General features: G+C 43.9%; 1 protein-coding gene across 1 annotated transcript in view; it reads right to left on the reverse strand.

Moving 5' to 3' along the window:
* Positions 1 to 210: 210 nt before the first annotated feature.
* The window catches only part of LOC126218298 (uncharacterized), a 101,377-nt gene continuing 75,734 nt past the window's right edge, over positions 211 to 25,853 (reverse strand). The window contains exons 4-6 of the mRNA XM_049942117.1: positions 21,482 to 21,829; positions 9,799 to 9,961; positions 211 to 1,116 (exon numbers count right to left, since the gene is read on the reverse strand). Of these exons, the coding sequence (XP_049798074.1) occupies positions 1,058 to 1,116; positions 9,799 to 9,961; positions 21,482 to 21,829 (570 nt within the window). The 3' untranslated portion in view covers positions 211 to 1,057. The remainder of the gene's footprint in view (positions 1,117 to 9,798; positions 9,962 to 21,481; positions 21,830 to 25,853) is intronic.

Genomic DNA, 25,853 nt, shown 5'->3' on the forward strand with positions numbered 1-25,853 from the left:
CATTTTCTTTGAAATAAAAGTGCGCAGTTCTCTGACGCTTAAAAAGAAAAGAAAACATCCACATTCACCAATAACACCAAGTAACCCAGTCTTCGGTGTGCGTCATTTGAGAATTTTGCATTTACACGGAGGCAGTGGTTTTCACTGATGCAGATCAATTTTCTTAAAATGAAAGTGAAACTAAGGAAGTAACCACCACGTTTTGTCATTTTATCATTTGTATTGCCCTTTTATTGATATGTAGTGTAATTTTACATTTTAAAATAGTTTTTCATTCGTATTTTCCAGATATGCCAACAAAAATGATAACTACGAAAGCAACAATATAACGTAATAATCTTATATTTACGCACCATTCACCACCACATCTAATCCAGATAACGCTTGCTTTATTAAGAACTTATTCATAACAGCATAATATATGGCCAAAATTATTTTGAGCTTGAGGCGTTGTAACCGCTCTGAAAAATTATACAGGGACCAGGGAGAATGCTTAAGAATACAATAATTTGTATATAACATTACATATAAAACGAGGCCGCAGCGAAGTCTTAGACAAATACAAATTTAAAAACTAGAGACTATATAAAGTACTGTAATTGAATGAGTAGTTAAAATGTTTATGGACGCCAAAAGTATCTACTTCTGTATAGTTTTAAGAATTTTTATTGTAATGGTGCGATTTCATTCTTTGTACAGAATCTACAAGCGTAACTCAAGATTTTCTTAGGGAACATGTATCGTAGATGAAATAAAATAAATATTTTTTGACGAAATGTCCACACCTAAAAAAAGAAGAGAGACGTGTCCAATATCAGACTTAGCGTCAGTACAAAATATGACACTACAGGACACGGCAGCCTACATAATCTTGTAATACTTATCTCTCAATGACAAATCACTAATCTACAACAGGCCACTGGATAGAAGCATTAAAGTTATCTTCTTTATTACTGTATGGTTTCATGCACTAGTTAACGTTGGTTTCTGAGGGTGTCTGGAGGACTTGTGACATTGTGGATGGCACTAAGTGATTCATCATTGCTGTGACAACTTCCTATTGACTATTGATGAGAGATGAGGCGATGGAATCGCTCGAGGATGCCGCTCCACCGTCTGAAAAACATAAAATAAATTTATTAGTGAACGACATATTTAGTTTAACGTCCAACTCCACAAATTCACATGTGACGCAGCAATACGTAAATATTCTCTTTCCTTTCTCTTTAAGAAATCGTAATTACGCTAAGAAATGTGATTGAATGAATGTTTTTTTAGGTTATTAAATGTTTGCAAATTAGGTTCATTTTCGTAATTAGTGATACATGATAATAACTTGTAATTGTTGTCTTTTTTTGTTTTTAGGCCTCCGTTTTACCGCAGTCGCAATTATGTTAGTAAAAGAGGTCATAACCTTCTTTTTCGACTGCAATAAAAGTCTTATTTAGATCATTTACGTTCCACCTTATTTCTAAGAGTCTTCAGTGATCACATGTAAAACCTGAAGCTGTTTACAATCTTGAAAAATAGATCTATAAGGAAACCCAAATTACATTAACTATTAGAGGAACCGCCTTAAGTTACACAGGAAGAGAGAGGAGATAGTGTGTCTGAGCTAAAGATTTGGGGCGATGGAAATTGTTAGAGGAACTAAGGGCAATTAGTTGCAAAGGACGCGTCAAAGTCGAGACTGTTTTAGGGGATCAGTCATTAGCTCTCTTTTGAAACTGGAAACGTTATTTTCGAGGAAACCGTGAGAGATCATTTCAAAGTCAAGTTTCTGCTGCAGAACAAGATTTAGAGGAGAAAGGGGCTCCGTTTGGAGTGAGACAGAAAGGATTTTATTCTGACAGGAACGAGGAGGAGAATCAAAATCCTGAAAGATCCAGTCGCTCGTGGATTCTCATGAGTTACTACCCACTCTCTAGTGATTGCCCTCTTGTGTTTGGTTTGATACGTCGCTCCGAAAGACAAATAAAACGCTTAGTTCTGCGAAAAATGCAACACACAGGAAGAATCATCTGACTCAATCCGCCTTCATAGGATTTGTAGAACGGTGTACCATAGATAAGTGAGCAAGACCACAGAGAAATGATGTACAGCAGTACTTATCTTGTGTTACTGGATAGCTCAGTGTCACGGCAAACTGGATTGAGAATCACAAAACGAACTGGAAACTTGAAAGCAGGTACAGTATGTGTCGCCATTGTCAGTATGCCCAGTCTCAGCAAATGAGACAGTCCTAGCAGACCACAATGATCTATGTTGAGGAAATGCGGTTGTGATACAGTAACATTTCGGATCGAACAATGCGCGGTGCTGTGACATTGATGCAACTGTGGAACTGGTGGGTCATCTTAGCAATGTAGGCGTAACGAAACGCATGCTTCGTCCACAGTGAAGACTCGATGCTGAAGGACTGAGTGGGTGCAGGCCTCTTTGCGTCGATTTTTCGAAGGTAGGAAGATAAGGCTGCAACATCCCTTTGTCATTGAGGTCATTAGATACAGGGCTATTGCTGGCGTTGTTTCAAGGACGGGGAAGGAAATTGGCCGTGTCCTCTCAAAGGACCTACCGCGCCATTTACTGCGGTATAGACTGGAGGCACTGCATCGCATCGACGTCTACTGTTCAGGAACTAAATCGCATCACGTTACAGGGTGCACTTTCACATCGTCAGAATAGCAAAATAGCAAAATGGGATGTTTTCTGAGCCCTTGCTACCTTCAGAATACTAAAGAATGCATATTACTCAAAACGGGCAAGAGATTTTTCTAAATTTACAAATTCTAAAAAATGTCGGATTACATTTCTTGGCCTGTCTTCTGAGACAAGTCGTTCAGTCAGTATTGCCTTTCGTGTTCCTAAATTTCCCCGGGATCCAACTTGATTGCCTTGCGGGTCGATTTCTTCCATTCCATCCGTGTTAAACTTTGCACCCGCGACCGTCAAGAGTTAGTGGAAGCATTTCCATACAAATAGAGCACTCTGTCAGCGTTATAATGGTAGCAATTATTTTGTTACAATAAAGTAATAAAGATAATTAGGAAAATACAGTCAGTGAATTACCCTGTAACGAGCTGATGGAAACCAAGTGTTCATCTTATTAAAGCATCCAGCAAACAACGCTGATCAACTTCTCAAAGTTTGTCTGTAGTATTACTTCAAAATAATCATAGGTTTAATGTAGTAAATGAATCCGACAACAACACATTATCGAACTGAATTGGGGAAGAAAGGAAATTGTACATTTTGATTAAAAGAAGGGCTCGGCTGAAACGGCACAGCGCGAGCCTTCAAGGAACAGTCACTTTGGTACTTAAAGGAGATGCGAGGAGTAAATATTGTTGAAGAAGAGGTGAGCACGAGTACAATAATCAGGTTCAAATGGCTGAAGGTATGGCTCCTCTTTTCTAGATTTAATTTATTTTTCGTACTTTTTGTTGATGTTTGCTGTTTTACGAGTGAGAGATTATAATTCATAAAGAGATAAAGTGCCTGAGATAGTAAAGTAACAGAGAAAACTCTTCTACTCGTATTTAACCAGAGAGACGACACAGAATGCGTCATAGGTGACTTAAAATGTTTCTAATGTAAAAGTATAAATATGACGGAACAATATAAAACCGTTCATGCCTCTTGCGATTCCTATGGTTCGTTGCTGATTCATGTAAGTTTATTCAAGGTGAAAGTATTATTTCAAAGCAAATTATTGCTGAGAGTCCTGCGCATTATTTAGATACTCTGAATCATGTTTCGTTTCCGAATAACTAATAGAATTGGCTTTCAGCATTGTAATAATTGAAGCTTTCGTGGGAATTTCTGGTCGGCTTCACAGATAGTCGGTGAACCAATTTTAATCGTGAAACTGGATCTGCATCTCTTCCAAAGTACTTTAAAGGAGTCCGATAGCTTTTCTACAGGCGACACGGTGATCATTTATTTCATAATTTCAAAGAGATCCCACAAGCTGAGGTTACTCGAACGTTGACTTGGAGTGGACTTTTTAGGAATAAAAAACAATAACTTTCATAATTTGATGTATAAAAATGCAGTGTGAAAGCATTTATTAGTATTCAGAACTGACAAGTATTTTTGATCCCATCGAATTTTAAGGTATCCAGAGATCATATTTATAAGTGAAACAGTTTTTTGCTTCACATAGGAAAATGATATAGCGACATAAAATACCTACAGTGCCCCACCACGGAAAATATTTACAAACTAATATAGTAATATTTTCTTTTAATTTTGGAGCTGTCAATTAGCCGGCCGCGGTGGTCGAGCGGTTCTAGGCGCTTCAGTCCGGAACCGCGCTGCTGCTACGGTCGCAGGGTCGAATCCTGCCTCGGGTATGGATGTGTGTGCTGTTCTTAGGTCAGTTAGGTTTAAGTAGTTCTAAGTTCTAGGGGACTGATGACCTCAGATGTTAAGTCCCATAGTGCTCAGAGCCATTTGAACCATTTTGAACTGTCAATTTGGTAATCAAAGCAAATAGCAGAAATAAATATTGTTGAAATGTATGCACTAGGGAAGTGGGCAGATTCAAACGGATGGAGGTTGCATCAGACCACATTTCAGGCATTACCTCTCACTACGGACAACGCAGTGGCCGAGGCCCCTCGCTTAATGATAGAGAGCAGCGGCGTTTGCATAGAGTTGTCAGTGCTAACAGCTAAGCAGCAAAGCTTGTAAAAGTCAAGGTAGGATGTACGATAAACGTATCCGTTCGTTCAGCGGGCGATGAAATTTGGCGTTAATGGGCTGTGGCAGCAGACGACTGACCGACGCAATTGACAACAGCAACAACAACAACAAAATTTAAGGAGAGAAGAGTGACAGACAGAGATATGGTGAAGTGTGTTTTTATCTTTACATTTCCAGAAAGGATAGTACATTTTAATGTGAAGAACAAAATGAAAAATTGTCTTGACCAATAACTAAATTCGTATCATCAACGTTCATAGATTTTTATACCAACAAATCGGCAAACGCCCTAATTAACAACGTTTTAACTTCTCTGTGTATGATGCAGTGACTGGAAATTAACCTTTCATGCATTTATGAGAGCCAAAATGTATTCTTAAAAATCCTCTAAGAGCTCCTAATAAATAATTCTTTATTGCAACCATTTTCAATCCTGACATCATCATCAGATATGTGAAAGTAATTTAAAGCAGCTTACGGCAGTTTAAACCTACGGCATCAAATAGCATAAAAACAACAAATGTATTCGCATTTGCGAATACGATTAGATTTCAGCTGCCAAAATATTAATTACATATGAAAATTTGCGCCGAACCGGGACTCGAACCTGGGCTTCCCGCCTTACCACCGAGCGGTTACCTTAACAACTTCGGCTATCCCTGCACACTTCCTGGACCGACCCAAACCTCCATATGTCCACGTCCTGCACTCACACAGTTACTGTGATTTCCGCACAGGGAGAAACTTATTTATAATTGTCGTGGCCTGTCTAGGCATGTAATACGATTTTACAGTGTCTGTGTTTTACAGTGTACTACGCAATGTCCTTTAGACATACACGCATGCCGGAAAAACAGACGCTACTACGATCTACAGCTGTAAGAAATAGAACAAATGTATTGGTTCAAATGGCTCTGAGCACTATGGGACTTAAAATCTGAGGTCATCAGTCCCCTAGAACTTAGAACTACTTAAACCTAACTAACCTAAGGACATCACACACATCCATGCCCGAGGCAGGATTCGAACCTGCGACCGTAGCAGTCGCGCGGTTCCGGACTGCGCGCCTAGAACCGCTAGACCACCGCGGCCGGCTAGGAGAAATGTATTCATAATTGCATAATACACTGTAAAACACAGACGCTGCAAAATAGTATTACATGCCTAGATAGGCCGCAACGGGAGTTACTTTGTCTCTCTCTGTGCGAAAATTACAGCAACTGTGCGGGGTAGGAAGTGGACACCTGGTGACAGACGGTGGCTTGGGTCCGTCTGGGATGTGGACTCGGATAACTGAAGTGGTTATGGAGACCGCTTGCGCAAAGCGGGAAATCCAGGCCCGAGGTCCGATCCAGCACAAATTATCGTATCTCACTAATAAATTATGCAACTCTTTCTTCTGTTTCACACAGCTGTAGGTCGTAGCAGCGAAAGCATGTCTGAAGGACATTATATAGTACACGATAAAATACAGACATGCAAAAGAACATAAAATACATTTCAAGACACTGCTGTCAAGTGGTAAAGTCCTTCACAATGATTATTTGAGAATTGTAACCGGCTGTAATAAAAAAAGTATTTATTAGTAGCTCATGGTGCTGTAAGTAAGATGTTTTTAAGTACTTTCGAGCTGTGGGGTACCACCTTTAATAAAATGTATGATATAGAGTCGAGGGACATGAAAGGGAAGCAGTGGTTGGGAAGGGAGTGAGACAGGGTTGTAGCCTCTCCCCGATGTTATTCAATCTGTATATTGAGGAAGCAGTAAAGGAAACAAAAGAAAATACGGAGTAGGTATTAAAATCCAGGGAGAAGAAATAAAAACTCTGAGGTTCGCCGATGACATTGTAATTCTGTCAGAGACAGCAAAGGACTTGGAAGAGCAGTTGGACGGAATGGACATTGTCTTGAAATGAGGATATAAGATGGACACCAACAAAAGCAAAACGAGGATAACGGAATGTAGTCGAATTAAGTCGGGTGATGCTGAGGGAATTAGATTAGGAAATGAGACACTTAAAGTAATAAAGGAGTTTTGTTATTTGGGGAGCTAAATAACTGATGATGGTCGAAGTAGAGAGGATATAAAATGTAGACTGGCAATGGCAAGGAAAGCGTTTCTGAAGAAGGGAAATTTGTTAACATCGAGTATAGATTTAAGAGTCAGGAAGTCGTTTCTGAAAGTATTCGTATGGAGTGTAGCCATGTATGGAAGTGAAACATGGGCGCGCGCAGTCCGGAAACGCGCGACTGCTACGGTCGCAGGTTCGAATCCTGCCTCGGGCATGGATGTGTGTGATGTCCTTAGGTTAGTTATGTTTAAGTAGTTCTAAGTTCCCGGGGACTGATGACCACAGATGTTAAGTCCCATAGTGCTCAGAACCATTTGAACCATTTGAAACATGGGCGATAAATAGTTTAGACCAGAAGTGAATAGAAGCTTTCGAAATGTGGTGCTACAGAAGAATGCTGAAGATTAGATGGGTAGATCACATAACTAATGAGGAGATATTGAACAGAATTGGGGAGGAGTTTGTGGCACAATTTGACTAGAAGAAGGGATAGGTTGGTAGGACATGTTCTGAGGCATCAAGGGATCACCTATTTAGTATTGGAGGGCAGCGTGGAGGGTAAAAATCGTAGAGGGAGACCAAGAGATGAATACACTAAACAGATTCAGAAAGATGTAGGTTGCAGTAGATACTGGGAGATGAGGCTTGCACAGGATAGAGTAGCATAGAGAGCTGCATCAAACCAGTCTCAGGACTGAAGACCACAACAACAACAAAAATAAAGACAACAACATGGTGCATATTGTTATAGCGTTGTAATAACCCTTACTGGTCGAAAATGTATCCTTCGCCATGACCTTTGACACAGATTTTCTTTTCAAAAACTGAAGTGCAATACCATAATCCCTTTGACATGAGTTTCTTAAGCCCACTCCTCCCACTCCCACTCTCACACCCACACCCACCCACCCACCACCCACCCACCCACCCACCCACACACACACACACACACACACACACACACTAGAAACAGAAATTCGAAGCTCTTCGAAAGAAGTGGGGCACTGTGTATGAGATATCCACACTAGGTTTAACGAAAAGGTGGGGTCAGACTTTCAGGAAACATTCTTGTAACGCAGTGGAAAAAAATATTTCCTCACGTAGCAATCTCCAATCAAAATTTACGTCTTGCAGCTAGTTGTCTTACGCTCTAATAGTGTTGTCCTCAACTACACGAAGGAGTCCAGTTGAGGTGTCGTGGTCCTTCTATGCCTCCTCCAGTCGCGAGTAGAGGGTTTAGCGTCCCATTCTTCCTAATACGACGATCAATTACTCCAAACTCCTCCTGTAGAGGCACTGTATTTCTGGAAATCTCTCTAACCAAACATAATCAGCAAGCTATTTTGAACATTTCATGTAAGAAAACGTTTCGTGTAATGCTATTATGTCCTGTTCCTGTATGTTTCCCGTGATTAACGCAATTATGATGAGAAGTAGAAAATGAGCTCTAACATTGAAATAAAACGGTTCCGGACCCACGTCTATATAACACCTTTTATTCATCTACATCTACATATATACTCCGCAAGCCACCCAACGGTGTGTGGCGGAGGGCACTTTGCCTGCCACTGTCATTACCTCCCTTTCCTGTTCCACTCGCGTATGGTTCGCGGGAAGAACGACTGCCGGAAAGCCTCCGTGTGCGCTCGAATGTCTCTAATTTTACATTCGTGATCTCCTCGGGAGGTATAAGTAGGGGGAAGCAATATATTTGATACCTCATCCAGAAACGCACCCTCTCGAAACCTGGACAGCAAGCTACACCGCGATGCAGAGCGCCTCTCTTGCAGAGTCTGCCACTTGAGTTTGCTATACATCTCCGTAACGCTATCACGCTTACCAAATAACCCTGTGACGAAACGCGCCGCTCCTCTTTGGATCTTCTCTATCTCCTCTGTCAACTCGACCTGGTACGGATCCCACACTAATGAGCAATATTCAAGTATAGGCCGAACGAGTGTTTTGTAAGCCACCTCCTTTGTTGATGGACTACATTTTATAAGGACTCTCCCAATGAATCTCAACATGGCATCCGCCTTACCAACAATTAATTTCCACTTCAAATCGTTACATACGCATACTCCCAGATATTTTACAGATGTAACTGCTACCATTGTTTGTTCCGCTATCATATAATCATTCAATAAAGGATCCTTCTTTCTATGTATTCGCAATACGTTACATTTGTCTATGTTAAGGGTCAGTTGGCACTCCCTGCACCAAGTGCCTATCCGCTGCAGATCTTCCTGCATTTCGCTGCAATTTTCTAATGCTGCAACTTCTCTGTATACTACAGCACCATCCGCGAAAAACCGCATGGAACTTCCAACACTATCTACTAGGTCATTTTTATATATTGTGAAAAGCAATGGTCACATAATACTCCCCTGTGGTACGCGAGAAGTTACTTTAACGTTTGTAGACGTCTCTCCATTGAGAACAACATGCTGTGTTCTGTTTGCTAAGAACTCTTCAATCCAGCCACACAGCTGGTCTGATATTCCGAAGGCTCTTACTTTATTTATCAGGCGACAGTGCGGAACTGTATCGAACGCCTTCCGGAAGTCAAGGAAAATGGCATCTACCTGGCAGCCTATACCTAATATTATCTGGGTCTCATGAACAAATAAAGCGAGTTGGGTCTCACACTATCGCTTTTTCCGGAATCCATGTTGATTCCTACAGAGTAGATTCTGGGTTTCCAGAAATGACATGATACGCGAGCAAAAAACATGTTCTAAAATTCTACAACAGATCGATGTCAGAGATATAGGCCTTCTTGAAAACTGGGACTACCTGTGCTCTTTTCCAATCATTTGGGACCTTCCGTTCTCTTAGAGACTTGCGGTACACGGCTGTTAGAAGGGGGGCAAGTACTTTCGCGAGGAATGTTTCCTTAAAATTTGGATGTACCTTTTTGTTACACCCCGTATAAGTTGCAGTTGGGAAACGTGCAGCGAGAATAGCAGTCACAGTGGTCGATGGTGAGAAGTGACAGCCTCGCCAGCAGAGTACGTACCCGGAGCCCAGGACTTCTTGCCGCGGGTGCCGTAGAAGCCGACGGGCGCCTTCTTGGTGTTGCCCCTCTTCTGGCGAGTTGCCTCGCTGGCCTCGTTCAGGTAGTACAGCAGAGAGTCCAGGTCAGGAGGGGAAGCCCCGTCGTCCTTCTTGCCTCGTACTCCCTGAATGGCGGACAACACAGACATCACCTCAATAGCACATTCACACTAACAACAAACTCATTCAAGCTACTTTTGCTTCTATACTGAGATGACAGAAGTCACGGGATAGCGATATGCACATATACAGAAAGTGGTAGTACCGCATATACACTACTGGACATTAAAATTGCTACAACAAGAAGAAATGCAGATGATAAACGGGTATTCATTGGACAAATATATTATACTAGAACTGACATGTGATTACATTTTCACGCAATTTGGGAGCATAGATCCTGAGAAACCAGCACCCAGAACAAACATCTCTGGCCGTAATAACGGCCTTGATACGCCTGGGCATTGAGTCAAACAGAGCTTGGATGGCGTGTACAGGTACAGCTGCCCATGCAGATTCAACACGATACCACAGTTCATCAGGAGTAGGGACTGGCGTATTGTGACGAGCCAGTTGCTCGGTCACCATTAACCAGACGTTTTCATTTGGTAAGAGATCTGGAGAAAGTGCTGGCCACGGCAGCAGTCGAACATTATCTGTATCCAGAAAGGCCCGTACAGGACCTGCAACATGCGGTCGTGCATTATCCTGCTGAAATGTAGCGTTTAGCAGGGTTCGAATGAAGGGTAGAGCCACGGGTCGTAACACATCTGAAATGTAACGTCCACTGTTCAAAGTGCCGTCAGTGGAAACAAGAGGTGACCGGGACGTGTAACCAATGGCACCCCACACCATCACGCCTGGTGATACGCCAGTATGGCGATGGCGAATACTCCCGTCCAATGTGCATTCACCGCGATGTCGCCAAATAGGGATGCGACAATCATGATGCTGTAAACAGAACCTGGATTCATCCGAAAAAATGACGTTTTGCGATTCGTGCACCCAGGTTCGTCGTTGAGTACACCATCACAGGCGCTCCTGTCTGTGATGCAGCGTCAAGGATAACCGCAGCCATGGTCTCCGAGCTGATAGTCCGTGCTGCTGCAAACGTCGTCGAACTGTTCGTGCAGATGGTTGTTGTCTTGCAAACATCCCCATCTGTTGACTCAGGGATCGAGACGTGGCTGCACGATCCGTTACAGCCACGAGGATAAGATGCCTGTGATCTCGACTGCTAGTGATACGAGGCAGTTGGGATCCAGCACGGCGTTCCGTATTACCTTCCTGAACCCACCGATTCCATATTCTGCTAACAGTCATTGGATCTCGACCAACGCGAGCAGCAATGTCGCGATACGATAAACCGCAATCGGGATAGGCTACAATACGACCTTTATCAAAGTCGGAGACGTGATGGTAGGCATTTCTCCTCCTTACACGAGGCATCACAACAACGTTTCACCAGGCAACACCGGTCAGCTGGTGTTTGTGTATGAGAAATCGGTTGGAAACTTTCCTCATGTCAGCACGTTGTAGGTGTCGCTACAGGCGCCAACCTTATGTGAATTCTCTGAAAAGCTAATCATTTGCATATCACAGCATCTTCTTCCTGTCGATTAAATTTCGCGTTTGTAGCACGTCATCTTCGTGGTGTAGCAATTTTAATGGCCAGTAGTGTACAAGATATAAACAGTACTGCATTGGTGGAGCTGTCATTTGTACTTAGGTGATCCATTTGAAAAGGTTTCCAATATGATTATGGCCCCACGACGGGATTCAACATACTTTGAACGCGGACTGCTAGTTGGAGCTAGATGCATGGGATATTCCATTTCGGAAATCGTTAGGACATTCAATATTCCGAAGGCTATAATGTCAAAGTGTGCTAAGAATACCAAATTTCAGGCATTACCTCTCACAAGGGCCAGTGCAGTGGACATCCCTCGCTTAGCGACTGAGAGCAGTTGCATTTGTGTAAAGCTGTCAGTGCTAACAGACAACCGACGCTGTGTAAAACAACCGCATAAGTGAATATGGGACCTGCGACAAACGTCTCCGTTCGGACAGTTCGATGAAATTTGATGTTAATGGGCTATGGCAGCAGATGACCGGAGCGACTGCCTTTGCTAACGGCACGACATCGTGTAATATTTCTGGCTTTGCAGCCGTCATATTCAAGTACAAGAAGCTCTTCTTAGAGCAGCTGAGAAGGAAGGAGTTGGATGATGACGTAATGTGGTGTGAGGTACCGATGACAGATGGTTTGTTAGGTATGGGTATCATGAGAAGGACCGGCTAAATTGTGGTCCCTCTCCGCGATTGGCTGCTGCATTCGGAAGTTGCGCGCCAAAATGACAATCTTCTGTTATTAATATTAGACAAACTAAAGAGCGTAATTACTTGTATTTCATATTTAAAGCATCTCTCAATAGCGTGATATCATTCTATTATTTCACAAGTATTAATAACCAGCACAACAATAAACAACTATTAAACGAAAAGGCTGAATAAGCACTTCGGAGACCTTTGGATCGCGCCTAGCTTGGATAGCGCGCGAAGTGGTTCGGCTGTGAGATCAGAGCTGGTTTGGCATTGTCGGATGACAGACGTGTTGTCTGCCGCGGTCGATGTTAGTTAAGACTTTAATAGCAACATAAGGATATTTGGACATACACAATCAAAAAAAGATTTGCAGCACCTCAGTTCCGAGAGTTCCGGAACCTGTGCAGAAAATTCGAATAGAGATCAACATAAACACCATTTCCGCGCTTTTTATTATTCATGAAAACTACACATTGCATGTTGTACCATCACACTGCGAGAACTTCAGAGGTGGTGGTCCAGACTGCTGTACACACTGGTACCTCTAATACCCAGTAGCACGTCCTCTTGCGTTAATGCATGCATGTATTCGTCGTGGCATACTATCCACAAGTTCACCAAGGCACTGTTGGTACAGATTGTCCCACTCCTCAACGACGATTCGGCGTAGATCCCTCAGAGTGGTTGGTGGGTCACGTCGTCCATGAATAGCCCTTTTCAATCTATCCCAGGCATGTTCGACAGGGTTCATTTCTGGAGAATATGCTGGCCACTCTAGTCGAGCTATGTCGTTATCCTGAAGGAAGTAATTCACAAGATGTGCAAGATGGGGGAGCGGATTGTCGTCCATGAAGACGAATGCATCGCCAATATGCTGCCGATATGATTGCACTATCGGTCAGAGAATGGCATTCACGTATCGTACACCCGTTATGGCGCCTTCCATGATCACCAGCGGCGTACGGCGGGCACACATAATGCCACCCCAAAACAGCAGGGAACCTCCATCTTGCTGCACTCGTTGGACAGTGTGTCTAAGGCGTTCACCCTGACGGGTTGCCTCCAAACACATCTCCGACGAGTGCCTAGTTGAAGGCGTATGCGATACTCATCGGTGCACAGAATGTGATGCCATTCCTGAGCGGTCCATTCGGCATGTTGTTGAATCCATCTGTACCGCTCTGCATGGTGTCGTGGTTGTAAAGATGGACCTCGCCATGGACGTCGGGAGTGAAGTTGCGCATCATGGAGCCTGTTGTGCACAGTTTGAGTCGTAACACGACGTCCTGTAGTGGCAAGAAAAGCATTATTCAACATGGTGGCGTTGCTGCCAGGGTTTCTTCGAGCCATAATACGTAGGTAGCGGTCATGCACTGCAGTAGTAGCCCTTGGGCGGCCTGGGCGAGGCATGTCATCGACAGTTCCTGTCTCTCAGTATCTCCTCCATGCCCGAACAACATCGCGTTGGTTCACTCCGAGACGCCTGGACACTTCCCTTGTTGAGAGCCCTTCCTGGCACAAAGTAACAACGCGGACGCGATCGAACCGCGGTATATACCATCTAGGCATGGTTAAACTACAGGCAACACGAGCCGTGTACCTCCGTCCTGGTGGAATGACGACCCCCTCCGTCTAATAGGCACTGCTCATGCATAGGTGTTTACATCTTTGGGTGGGTTTAAATCTCTGAACAGTCATAGGGACTGTGTCTGTGATACAATAGCCACAGTTATCGTCTATCTTCAGGAGTTCTGGGAACTGAGGTGATCCAAAAATTTTTTTGATATGCGTATATTTGGGAACAGTGTGATACTAGTTACGGAAATATGCAGTTCACTAATCTGTTGAAGAATAAAAATTATTTGTGACTCCAAAGTGGAATGTGATGTGCAGTTTCCCGCGTTGTGCTAATAAAAAGCGAGTGGCATCTTGCAAATTTAATCATCCCTAAAATAACAGTTCCTCGCTAAGATTTCCTACAGCCTCAAGATTACGGATTCACGACCTACGTGCTGTTTTCTGCGCAGGGGACAACAACTGTAGAAGACTGCAGGTTAGTGAACAGTTATTAGAACTTATTCATTCCCCTCAGTGTGGTGGAAGCAAATGCACCTCGTGTGTATTGCAGTCTTAGTACAAATGAGATGAGTGACACGACATCTCTGGTAACACAGAGAAGCCATGAAGGAGAGAAATATTTTTGAGTGAAGGGGTTTGATGATACGCTCGTATAAATATCACCCTCTTTCTCTCTGCGACTCTCTCTTTTTCAACCTGCCGTAATCGCCTACAGCACTTCTTGTGGGCTCGTGACCATGTTGGCTGGAACCTATACGACTGGAAAACCGATTTCAGTCGGTAAGAGCTGATGGTAGGGTTCGAGTGCGGCGCAGACCCCTCGAAGGCATGGATCCAAGTTGTCAACAAGGCACCACGCAAGCTGGTGGTGGTTCCATAATAGAGTGGACTGTGTTTATGTGGAATGGACGCGGTTCTCTGATCCAACTGAAACGATGATCGGCTGGAAATGGTTACGTGGGGCTACTTGGAGACCATTTGCAGCCATTCATAAGCTTCATGTTTCCAACCAAGAATGGAGTTTTTGTGGATGACAATGCGCCGTTACACCGGGCCACAATTGTTCGCGATTGGTTTGAAGAACATTCTGGACAATTCGATGAAGTGATTATACACCTGTAGAACATTTATGGGACCTAATGGAAAGGCCAGTTCGTGCACTCAATTCTGCACCAGCAACTCTTTCGCAATTATGGACGGCTATAGAGACAGCAACCACTTGTTGAGTCCATGCTACGTCGAGTTGCTGCACTATGCAGGGCAAAAGGATGTCCGACACGATATTAGGAGGTAGCGCACAACTTTTGTCGCCATGAGTGCATTTGTTAGTATTCTACCTTTTCAAATTTATACTGCTGTGGCGCCACGTAGTTTCTGGGTGTGGCTGTAGATGTGACAAATACACTACTGGCCATTAAAATTGCTACACCAAGAAGAAATGCAGATGATAAACCGGTATTCATTGGACAAATATATTATGCTAGAACTGACATGTGATTACATTTTCACGCAATTTGGGTGCATAGATCCTGAGAAAACAGTACCCAGAACAACCACCTCTGGCCGTAATAACGGCCTTGATACGCTTGGGCATTGAGTCAAACAGAACTTGCTGCCCATGCAGCTTCAACACGATACCACAGTTCATCAAGAGTAGTGACCGGCGTGTTGTGACGAGCCAGTTGCTCGGCCACCATTGACCAGACGTTTTCAATTGGTGAGAGATCTGGAGAATGTGCTGGCCAGGGCAGCAGTCGAACATTTTCTGTGTCCAGAAAGGCCCGGACAGTAGCTGCAACATGCGGTCATGCATTATCGTGCTGAAATGTAGTGTTTCGCAGGAATCGAATGAAGGATAGAGCCACGGGTCGTAACACATCTGAAATGTAACGTCCACTGTTCAAAGTGCCGTCAATGCGAACAAGAGGTGACCGAGACGTGTAACCAATGGCACCCCACACCATCACGCTGGGTGATACGCCAGTATGACGATGACGAATACACGCTTCCAATGTGCGTTCATCGCGATGTCGCCAAACACGGATGAGACCATCATGATGCTGTCAACAGAACCTGGATTCATCCGAAAAAAATGACGTTTTGCCATTCGTGCACCCAGGTTCGTCGTTGAGTACATCATCGCAGGCGCTCCTGTCTGTGATGCAGCGTCAAGGGTAACCGCAGCCATGGTCTCCGAGCTGATAGTCCATGCTGCTGCAAACGTCGTCGAACTGTTCGTGCAGATGGTTGTTGTCTTGCAAACGTCTCCATGTGTTGACTCAGGGATCGAGACGTGGCTGCACGATCCGTTACAGCCATGCGGATAAGATGCCTGTCATCTCGACTGCTAGTGATACGAGGCCGTTGGCATCCAGCACGTCGTTCCGTATTACCCTCCTGAACCCACCGATTCCATATTCTGTTAACAGTCACTCGATCTCGACCAACGCGCTCAGCAATGTCGCGATACGATAAACAGCCATCGCGATAGGCTGCAATCCGACCTTTATCAAAGTCGGAAACGTGATGGTACGCATTTCTCCTCCTTACATGAGGCACCACAACAACGTTTCACCGGGCAACGCCGGTCAACTGCTGTCTGTGTATGCGAAATCGGTTGGAAACTTTCCTCATGTCAGCACGTTGTTGGTGTCGCCACCGGCGGCAACCTTGTGTGAATGCTCTGAAAAGCTAATCATTTGCATATAACAGCATCTTCTTCCTGTCGGTTAAATTTCGCGGTTGTAGCGCGTCATCTTCGTGGTGTAGCAATTTTAATGGCCAGTAGTGTGAATAGTAGTACCTTAACATGAAATTATCAAAAACTTTGGGCAAACACGGTAAATATTTTTTTAAAAATCTTGGAATACGCATATGGAGTGATTTAAAGCCGAAGGAACACATAAAAGTAGTCGCAACAAAGACAGATTGCCACAGTGAGATACAATGGAAGAATACTCCGGAAGTAGCTCATAAAACCTTTGTTGCATCGATTCTTGATCAGTACTCGTCGGTCTGGGATCCATATCAGAAGGTATTTATAAAGTACACAGAAAAGCTGCAGTAGAGCAGCTTGTTTCGTCATAGGTTCGTTCAATAATGGCGAAATCGTCATTCCAGTTTTACATTAGGTTACGTAATAATTATCGTTATTAGTCTTTCTCAGTACTGGTGTGGTGGCAGTTTTCATTACCTTTTGATCAGCATTGTATGTTACAATTATGAGGTCGTTTTGATTTCCTGTGACATTAGAATTTTGTCAGGTGAACAGTTTGGAATGCGGCCCAATCATCCTCGTGATATCAAATGGGAATCTGTTCTACTATACAAATACCGACGCGGAAACTGCCATAGTGGCGGAAAGTCGAACAGCTTTCACTAGGGTGAGAGCCACTAGTGCAATGGAGCAGCTACTGTGAAACATGAGGACAACATGGCATTAATATGCTGCTATCTACTTCAGCGTAGACAGCCATCTGCTACACCACGGACTTTGGTACATAATCCCTTTGAGAATAATGCCCGCCGACATGTTGCAAAGGCTGTTTCGAATACGCTGCAGAAATTTCGCTGGGAAGCCCTTACGCATCCTCGATACAGACCCGATTTCTCCCCGTGCGTTTTCCATATTTCTGGAGCCCTGAAGAAAGGCTTTCGTGGCCGTCAATTTGTCTCGTATGAAGAGTGGCATACCTGGGTACAATCGTGTTTCCGCAGGTAACCGTAAACGTTTTTTCCATGAAGGCATGTTTCACAGCGGATAATGTAGTTAAAAGTTACAATTATGGCAATGGCCGTTCAGAAAGTAACCTCCGGTTGATTTAAAAAAATACACCAAGTTAAATAAAAATATTTTAATATATACATCTTCCAACTACATCTTCGCACTATTTTTCTACATAGTCTCCATAGCGATTGAGGCACTTATCGTATCTCTTCACAAGCTTTGAAATTCCTTCTGCATAAAAATCACCCGCTTGTGCCTGGAGCCAGCCTGTGACCGCATCTTTGAGCTCTTCGTCGTCATCAAACCGCTGTGACCCGAGCCATTTCTTCAAATGCATGAAGAGGTGATAATCACTTGGCGCCAGGTCTGGGCTGTAAGGTGGATGGTTGATAACGTCCCACTTGAAGGACTCAAGAAGGGCCGTTGTTCTGCGAGCAGAGTGAGGACGGGCGTTATCGTGCAAAAAAAACGATACCGGAAGTCAGCATACCACGGCGTTTGTTCTGTATAGCCCGTCGTAACTTTTTTATTGTTTCACAGTACACGTCTTGATTAATGGTCGTACCACGTTCCATGAATTCAACCAACAACACCCCTTTGGCATCCCAAAACACCGTTGCCATCAGTTTTCTGGCAGAAAAATCTTGCGAGGCTTTTCTTGGTTTGCTAGGCGAATTTGAATGTGCCCACATCTTTGACTGTTCTTTTGTCTCAGGGTTCACGTACTTAATCCAGGTTTCGTCACCGGTCACGACTCTGTTTAACAATGGTTCTCCTTCGTCCTCATAACGTGACAGAAAGTCTAATGCAGAGGCCATTCTTTCAGTTTTGTGGTGGTCGGTAAGAATTTTGGGCACCCATCGTGCACAGAACTTACGGTAACCCAATCTTGCTGTCACTATCTCGTACAAGAGAGTCTTAGAAATCTGTGGAAAACCAGTAGACAACTCCGACATTGAGAAACGTCGATTTTCACGAACTTTTACATCAACTGTCTGAACGAGTTCGTCAGTCACCAATGATGGTCTACCACTCTCTCTTCATCATGAACGTTTTCTCGTCCACTTTTAAATAAACGTACCCATTCACGGACAACTCCTTCACTCATAACTCTTGGTCCGTACACGGCACAAAGCTCACGATGAATAGCTGCTGCAGAATATCCTTTGGCTGTAAAAAACCTTATGACAGCACGCACTTCACATTTGGCGGGGTTTTCTATTGCAGCACACATTTCAAACTGCCACAAAAACTAAACTAGCGCAGGTACGACGTTCACTCGACCACGGCTTGATGCCGACTGACCTGTTGAGTGCGTGAACGCACAGATGGCGTCGCTACTCCCCCCACAACCCGCACTGTGACCAATCGGAGGTTACTTTCTGAACCGCCCTCGTACTTTTGAAATAATATACACTTTATTTACTTTTTTCCATCCGTCTCGTTTCCGTTTGACTGCCCCTTAAGGTTTGCTTAAATCACTTCGATGAGGCACAGACACTTTGATAATGCCACAGCCCATTCCCTGATCCTGCCTAGTTTCAGTTCGAATGACATCGATCTCAATGAAACATCAAAATGTAACTAACTTACGACATTCAGCATTTCTTCCGACCTGTGAAATGCTACAATGGCAAATCAGTGTTTGTCTTAAGGTCTAAGTAGTTGCTGCTCGAAGGATCATATGCAGTTCAGAACTTCCAAGATATTTCCTTCTGGTGTGTGTATAAAATATGACGACATGGAAATAGGAGAAGTTGAGAGTGTAAAATTCTTGCGATCACACCAGTTGGGAGCAACATTCTAACGAACTGCTCAAGTGCCTAAACAAGTGTGTGTTTGCAATCCGAATGATGTCAGACATAGGAGATATAATTACAAAAAAACTGGCATATTTTGCTTATTTTCTCTCCATTATGTCATATGGTATCATATTTTGGGGTAACTCCACAAACAGAGAAAAACTTTTTAGAGTACAGGAGCGTATAATAAGAATAATGAGTAGTGTAAATTCAAGAACATCATGTCGAAACCTATTCAAAGAATTGGGCACATTAACCACAGCTTATCAGTATATTTATTCCTTATTGAAGTTTGTTGTAAATAATACATCTCTTTTTCCAACTAACTGCTTAGTACACAGTATCAATACTAGGAATAAGAACAATATACATAAAGATTTAAAATGACTTACTCTTGCCCAGAAAGGAGTCCAGTATTCAGCAACGCATATTTTCAATAAGTTAGCAACAACAATTAAGAGTTTAGTTTCAGACAAGCCACAATTTAAACATAATTTAAAGGAATTTTTGGTGGCCAACTCCTTCTATTCCACCCATGAGGTTCTCAACGAGTGCAGTAGACCGTTTTAATGAAAATTTATTATACTTTAATTTTTGACTATACTTGGTTGTAACAACCAAGTAACTACCTACTGTGTGAATGGTGGATGTATGGAAAGCAGATGTAAGTCTTAAGTCTGTAAATAGTGGAAGTTTAATTTTAAATCTTGTACGTAATCTGACTGTTCTTAACTGAGGATCACTGAAATGAATAATTTCCTTTAATTTTTGACAATACTTGGTTGTAATAGCCGAGAAACTAGCAAATGTCTGAATGATGGATTTAATGAAAGCAGATGTAAGTATTAAACCTGTAAATATTATAAGTTTAAATTTAATTCATGTACATAATTTTACTGTTTATTGACTGAGGATCATTAAAATTAATGAAACTCAAGTTTTTCTAATTACATTTTTGTAATATGTTTATCTAACATGGACCACACCCAGGAGGATTCCCTCTTTTATGGGTCTATGGAATGAAAACTTAATCTAATCTAATATAAACTGACTGCATCTCTTCTGAAACCCTCACAAAAAATAAAAAAAAATAGCTTATGGCCTTCATCCCGAGATCTTCGGCCGACGTTTGTTTAATGTTTTTATTCTGACATGTTGCCAGTATGAGTGGCTAGCATTGTCGAAGATTCAATCTGCGTTGCTGGTGGCAGAATTCATCATCCATTGCTGATAGCGGTCTGGTGAATCATTGATAGTGCCAACCACTCATGTTGATGAAATGTCAGAAAAATCACTACATCTAAATCTGCATTTATACTTCGCAAGCCACCCAACGGTGTGTGGCGGAGGGCACTTTACCTGCCACTGTCATTACCTCCCTTTCCTGTTCCACTCGCGTATGGTTCGCGGGAAGAACGACTGCCGGAAAGCCTCCGCGCGCGCTCGAATCTCTCTAATTTTACATTCGTGATCCTCGGGAGGTATAAGTAGGGGGGATGCAATGTATTCGATACCTCATCCAGAAACGCACCCTCTCTAAACCTGGACAGCAAGCTACACCACGAAGCAGAGCGCCTCTCTTGCAGAGTCTGCCACTTGCGTTTGCTAAACATATCCGTAACGCTATCACGCTTACCAAATAACTCTGTGACGAAACGCGCCGCTCTTCTTTGGATCTTCTCTATCTCCTCTGACAACCCGACCTGGTACAGAACCCACACTGATGAGCAATACTCAAGTATAGGTCGAACGAGTGTTTTGTAAGCCACCTCCTTTGTTGATGGACTACATTTTCTAAGGACTCTCCCAATGAACCTAAACCTGGCACCCACCTTACCAACAATTAATTTTATATGATAATTCCACTTCAAATAGTTCCGTATGCGTACTCCCAGATATTTTACAGAAGTAACTGCTACCAGTGTTTGTTCTGCTATCATATAATCATACAATAAAGGATACTTCTTTCTATGTATTCGCAATACATTACATTTGTCTATGTTACAAAGATCCTGAGACGTAAACAACAGGAAATACGTCAATAAGTGACTGCGAATGCCTCAACAGTTTTGTAATTTAGCAAAAGATGTGATCGCTAAACAGTGTAGTTGTTGCTGACTGACGGTACATCTCGTGCTAACACTAGGAGCATGGACAGCAGGCAGGTGGAATAGAAGAGCAGCTGGAAGGCTGGCTGGCGAATCAGTACGTACGTGGAATCCGAGCGAGGGCGCCTTCTTGCCGCGCACGCCGTAGAAGCCGGAGAGGGGGGCCTTCTTGCCTCGCACGCCGTAGAAGCCCGACGGCCCTTTCTTGCCGCGCACGCCGTAGAAGCCGGCCTGCGGGGCCTTCTTGCCTCGGGTGCCGAAGAAGCCCTTGAGGGCGCGCTTCTCGTCGCGCAGCCAAGGGTCGTCCAGCTGCAGCTCGTCGGCGTCGGCGTCGCCGTCGGCGTCGGCGTCGTAGTCCTCCCTGTAGGGCAGGCCCGCCAGCTGCAGGTAGTCGGCGCCGTCTCCCAGCTCTGCGTCCTCCACCTCCGCCTCATCCTTCTTGCCGCGGACACCCTGCAACAAGTTATTGTTTAATAGGCACAGGCCTTATGACCCGCTTTACTACGTACGCTCAAGCGACAGAAGTCAGTGGATGGCGATATGCACATATACAGATGGCGGTGGTATCGCGTACACAAGGTATTAAAAAGCTGTGCATTGGCGGAATTGTCTTTGCTCTCAGTTGATTCACGTTATGTCGTTTCCGACCTCGTCATAGCTGCACGACGGGTATTAACAGATTTTGATTGCGGAGAGATAGTTGGAGCTGGATGCATGGGACATTACGTTTCCGAAATCGTTAGGGAATTCAATACCCCGGGATCCACAGTGTCAGGAGTCTGAGGAGAATACCAGATTTCAGAAATTACCTCTCATCACGGACGGCCATCACTTAACGACCGAGAACAGTGGCATTTGCGTAGAGCTCCAGGCGCTAACAGACAAGTAGCACAGTGTGAAATAACCGCAGACATCAATATGGGACGTATGATGATTGTATCTGTTAGGATAGTGCGAAGAAATTTGGCGTTAATGGGGTACGCCAAGCCGGCCGCTGTGGTCGAGCAGTTCTAGGCGCTTCAGTCGGGAACCGCGCTGCTGCTACGGTCGCATGTTCGAATCCTGCCTCGGGCATGGATGTATGTGATGTCCTTAGGTTAGTTAGGTTTAAGTAGTTCTAAGTTTAGGGGAATGATAATCTCAGATGTTAAGTCCCATAGTGCTTGGATCCATTTGAACCATTTTTTGGCTACAGCAGCAGAAAACCGGCACGAATGTCTTTGCTAACAGCGTAACATCGCCTGCATCGCCTCTCCTGGCTCGTGGACCCTGGACACCTCGAAAACCGTGGCCTGGTCCTAGGAGTCCCGATTTCAGTTGGTAAGAGCTGATGGTAGGGTTCGAGTGTGTCGCAGACCCAACGAAGCCATGCAACCAAGTTGTCAACAAGGCACTGTGCAAGATAGAGGTGGCTCCATAATGGTGTGGGATGTGTTTACTTTACATGGAAGCGATCATTGATTGGAAATAGTCATGTTCGGCCACTTGGAGAGCATATGCTGCCAGTCATGGAGTTCATGTTTCCAATGTTTCCAATGTTTCCATGTTTCCAATGGGCCACAATTATTCGCGAACGGTTTTAAGAACATTCTGGACAATGCGAGCATATGATCTGGCCACACAGATCGCGCGACGTGAACCTCATAGAACATTTATGGGACATAATCGAGAGGCCAGTTTGTGCACAAATTCCTGCACAGGCAACACTTTCGCGTTTATGGAAGGCTAAGAGGCAGCATAGCTCAATATTTCTGCAGGGAACTTCCAACGACTTGTTGAGTCCATGCCATGTTGCGCTTCTGCACTACATAGAGCAAGAGTTCCGAAATGATAGTACGAGATATCTCATGACTTTCGTCTCCTCAACGTACTCTGTTTCTTCCGTCTTGTGTCACAGACCTTTTTGATGTGTATTTTTTGTATGCAAACTAGACAAAAAAATTGTCCTGCACAGGATAAATCAAGCTACTACCGCTGAACACCGTCTGTGCCCTTGACAACGTCCCGAGTTCAGCGAGGAAGAGAGTCCACAACTTCTTCAGGTATTCCGTACCCAGTCCAAGCCACTTGTTGATGATTAGATACAGCTGGACTACCAAGTTGCGGAGATGTCGACCTTTAAGTATCACACACTTTTCCAAATAGTGCCAGACATTTTTTGTGGGATTAAATTCGGGTGATTTAGCGGGCGAGTCGAGGGGCGATAGGATGCATGACTGTTTATCAAACCAGGAACAACTGTGAGCCGTCCTGTGAACTCGGCTGTTATCACAGTGGAAGAAGGGATGTAAAAGAAACGGTAACAGCTGCTCTCTGTAAACGTTGCAATAAAAATCTTGGGTCATGTTCACAGTGCAAAAGATTATGGTTTCATCTCTGGCCCCAACTGTACGCTCCACTTACTGTGCGCTGAAGGCCTCATTGGATTGTTGGCGCACTTCAACACCTGGCGTCATTTGAAAAGAGAGGCTCATCGCAACACACTACATGCCTCTAGTCAGCTACCGCTCATATTCACTAAGTGCACTTGGAAACTGGTTGAGATGGAGCTGCATTTTCTTTTCAGTACGACGGCCGGTGTGGCCGAAAGGTTGTAGGAGCTTCAGTCTGGAACCGCGCAGCCACGTCGGTCGCAGGTTCGAATCCTGAATCAGGCATGGATGTGTGTGATGTCCTTAGGTTAGTTAGGTTTAAGTACACTACTGGCCATTAAAATTGATACACCAAGAAAAATGCAGATGATAAACGGGTATTCATTGGACAAATATATTATACTAGAACTGACATGTGATTACATTTTAGCCCGCATCTCGTGGTCGTGCGGTAGCGTTCTCGCTTCCCACGCCCGGGCTCCCGGGTTCGATTCCCGGCGGGGTCAGGGATTTTCTCTGCCTCGTGATGGCTGGGTGTTGTGTGCTGTCCTTAGGTTAGTTAGGTTTAAGTAGTTCTAAGTTCTAGGGGACTTATACCACAGCAGTTGAGTCCCATAGTGCTCAGAGCCATTTGATTACATTTTCACGCAATTTGGGTGCATAGATCCTGAGAAATCAGTACCCAGAACAACCACCTCTGGCCGTGTAAGGTGTCAGGCAAATCCAACACCTTCCATGAAAACCCTGACATGATAAGCAAATCCAGTAGTATGTCACATAGCTCCGAATAAATCGTGACATTAAATTAACCAAAGTAATACGAGTAACGAGTGAGCAAATGGAATACCACAGACTAACACAAGAATGCCTAAATGCTTGTCAAACCTTCCCACCGTGGGACAGACGCAGTTCTGAGGGGAGAAACGAGAACAGAAGCTGAGAGCAGAACCGTGTTAAGCTGGAAGGCCCTACCGTAAGGGACGGATGGACACCCACGTTGCCAGCTAACCGCTAGGACCACACCACCCGCAAGTTTTAGCGTGAGACTTTTTCGCGTCTCTGTTACGTTAGGACCACCCCCCAGCCCATGTTAAAAGCTAGAGCCCTCCAGAAGAACAGTATAGATCTTACGATAACACAAAAAGGGCTACACGACCCGCAAGTTTTAGCGTGAGACTTTTTCGCGTCTCTGTTACGTTGCAAACTTTAAAAACATTGCCCCACCACGAAAAGAATAACGTTTCTCATTGGATAGACAGAATTTTTGTAGGCGGAGCTTAAGGTTAACATCGAGACCCTGACTGGTCAGATGAAAACACAGCCAGATAGTTTTTTTTAAACCAACTTCGGTAAATTGTAGTAAGGAGAAGTTAGGAGGAGTTGCTTCGAAGATGGCGAGGTGAGCGGAGCTGCGCCGGCCGCCGCCCCCTGACGAACACCGACAAGGTAATGATCGCACGCGATGCCGCATTTTTGAGCGCATAAGGCTTCACTCAGAACTGCAGAAGTCTCATCTGTAACATCCCCTTTTTTCTGTTATATAGTTATTGAGAAGCCACATCAGCCACTGTAATTTACGACAAGTTAGATAAGTAATTAAAGATAATTGAGGGTCACTGTAGACCATTTTGATAGTTTTCTCTTTTGTGAAACTTAATTTAAACCTAGATTATATATGTGATATGGCATAGGTCATCCTTCGATCTATTGTAGAACTTGGAAACCCATTCAGGGAATTTTCGTTTACATTTTTGTTGAACACAGTTGGTTTTTACCATCCTGTATTAAAACATTTCCTTTTATCAAGTGCAATTTATAAACGATGTTTTGTGAGTAGAATAAAATTTCCAATGGTAAACTTAACTGCTTTTTCGACGTTATTTTACCAGCTAACTAAAAATAGGAAAGCCTTGAACCCCTTCCACTAGATTTAGTTAGTATTAAGATTCTTTTACAGGGAGTGCAGTGGAGCTGACGCTGAAATCATTAAGTATTTGGTTATATCATCGCTAGTCTCACTGACCTCTTCTGAACTCTACATGTCATGTGTGGTCTGGCGTCTCCTTACCAGCAACAGGTCCCAGGTTCAAACTAGTCAATTCCCT

This window comes from Schistocerca nitens, chromosome 1, assembly GCF_023898315.1.
Source record: "Schistocerca nitens isolate TAMUIC-IGC-003100 chromosome 1, iqSchNite1.1, whole genome shotgun sequence".
NCBI classification, from domain to species: domain Eukaryota; kingdom Metazoa; phylum Arthropoda; class Insecta; order Orthoptera; family Acrididae; genus Schistocerca; species Schistocerca nitens.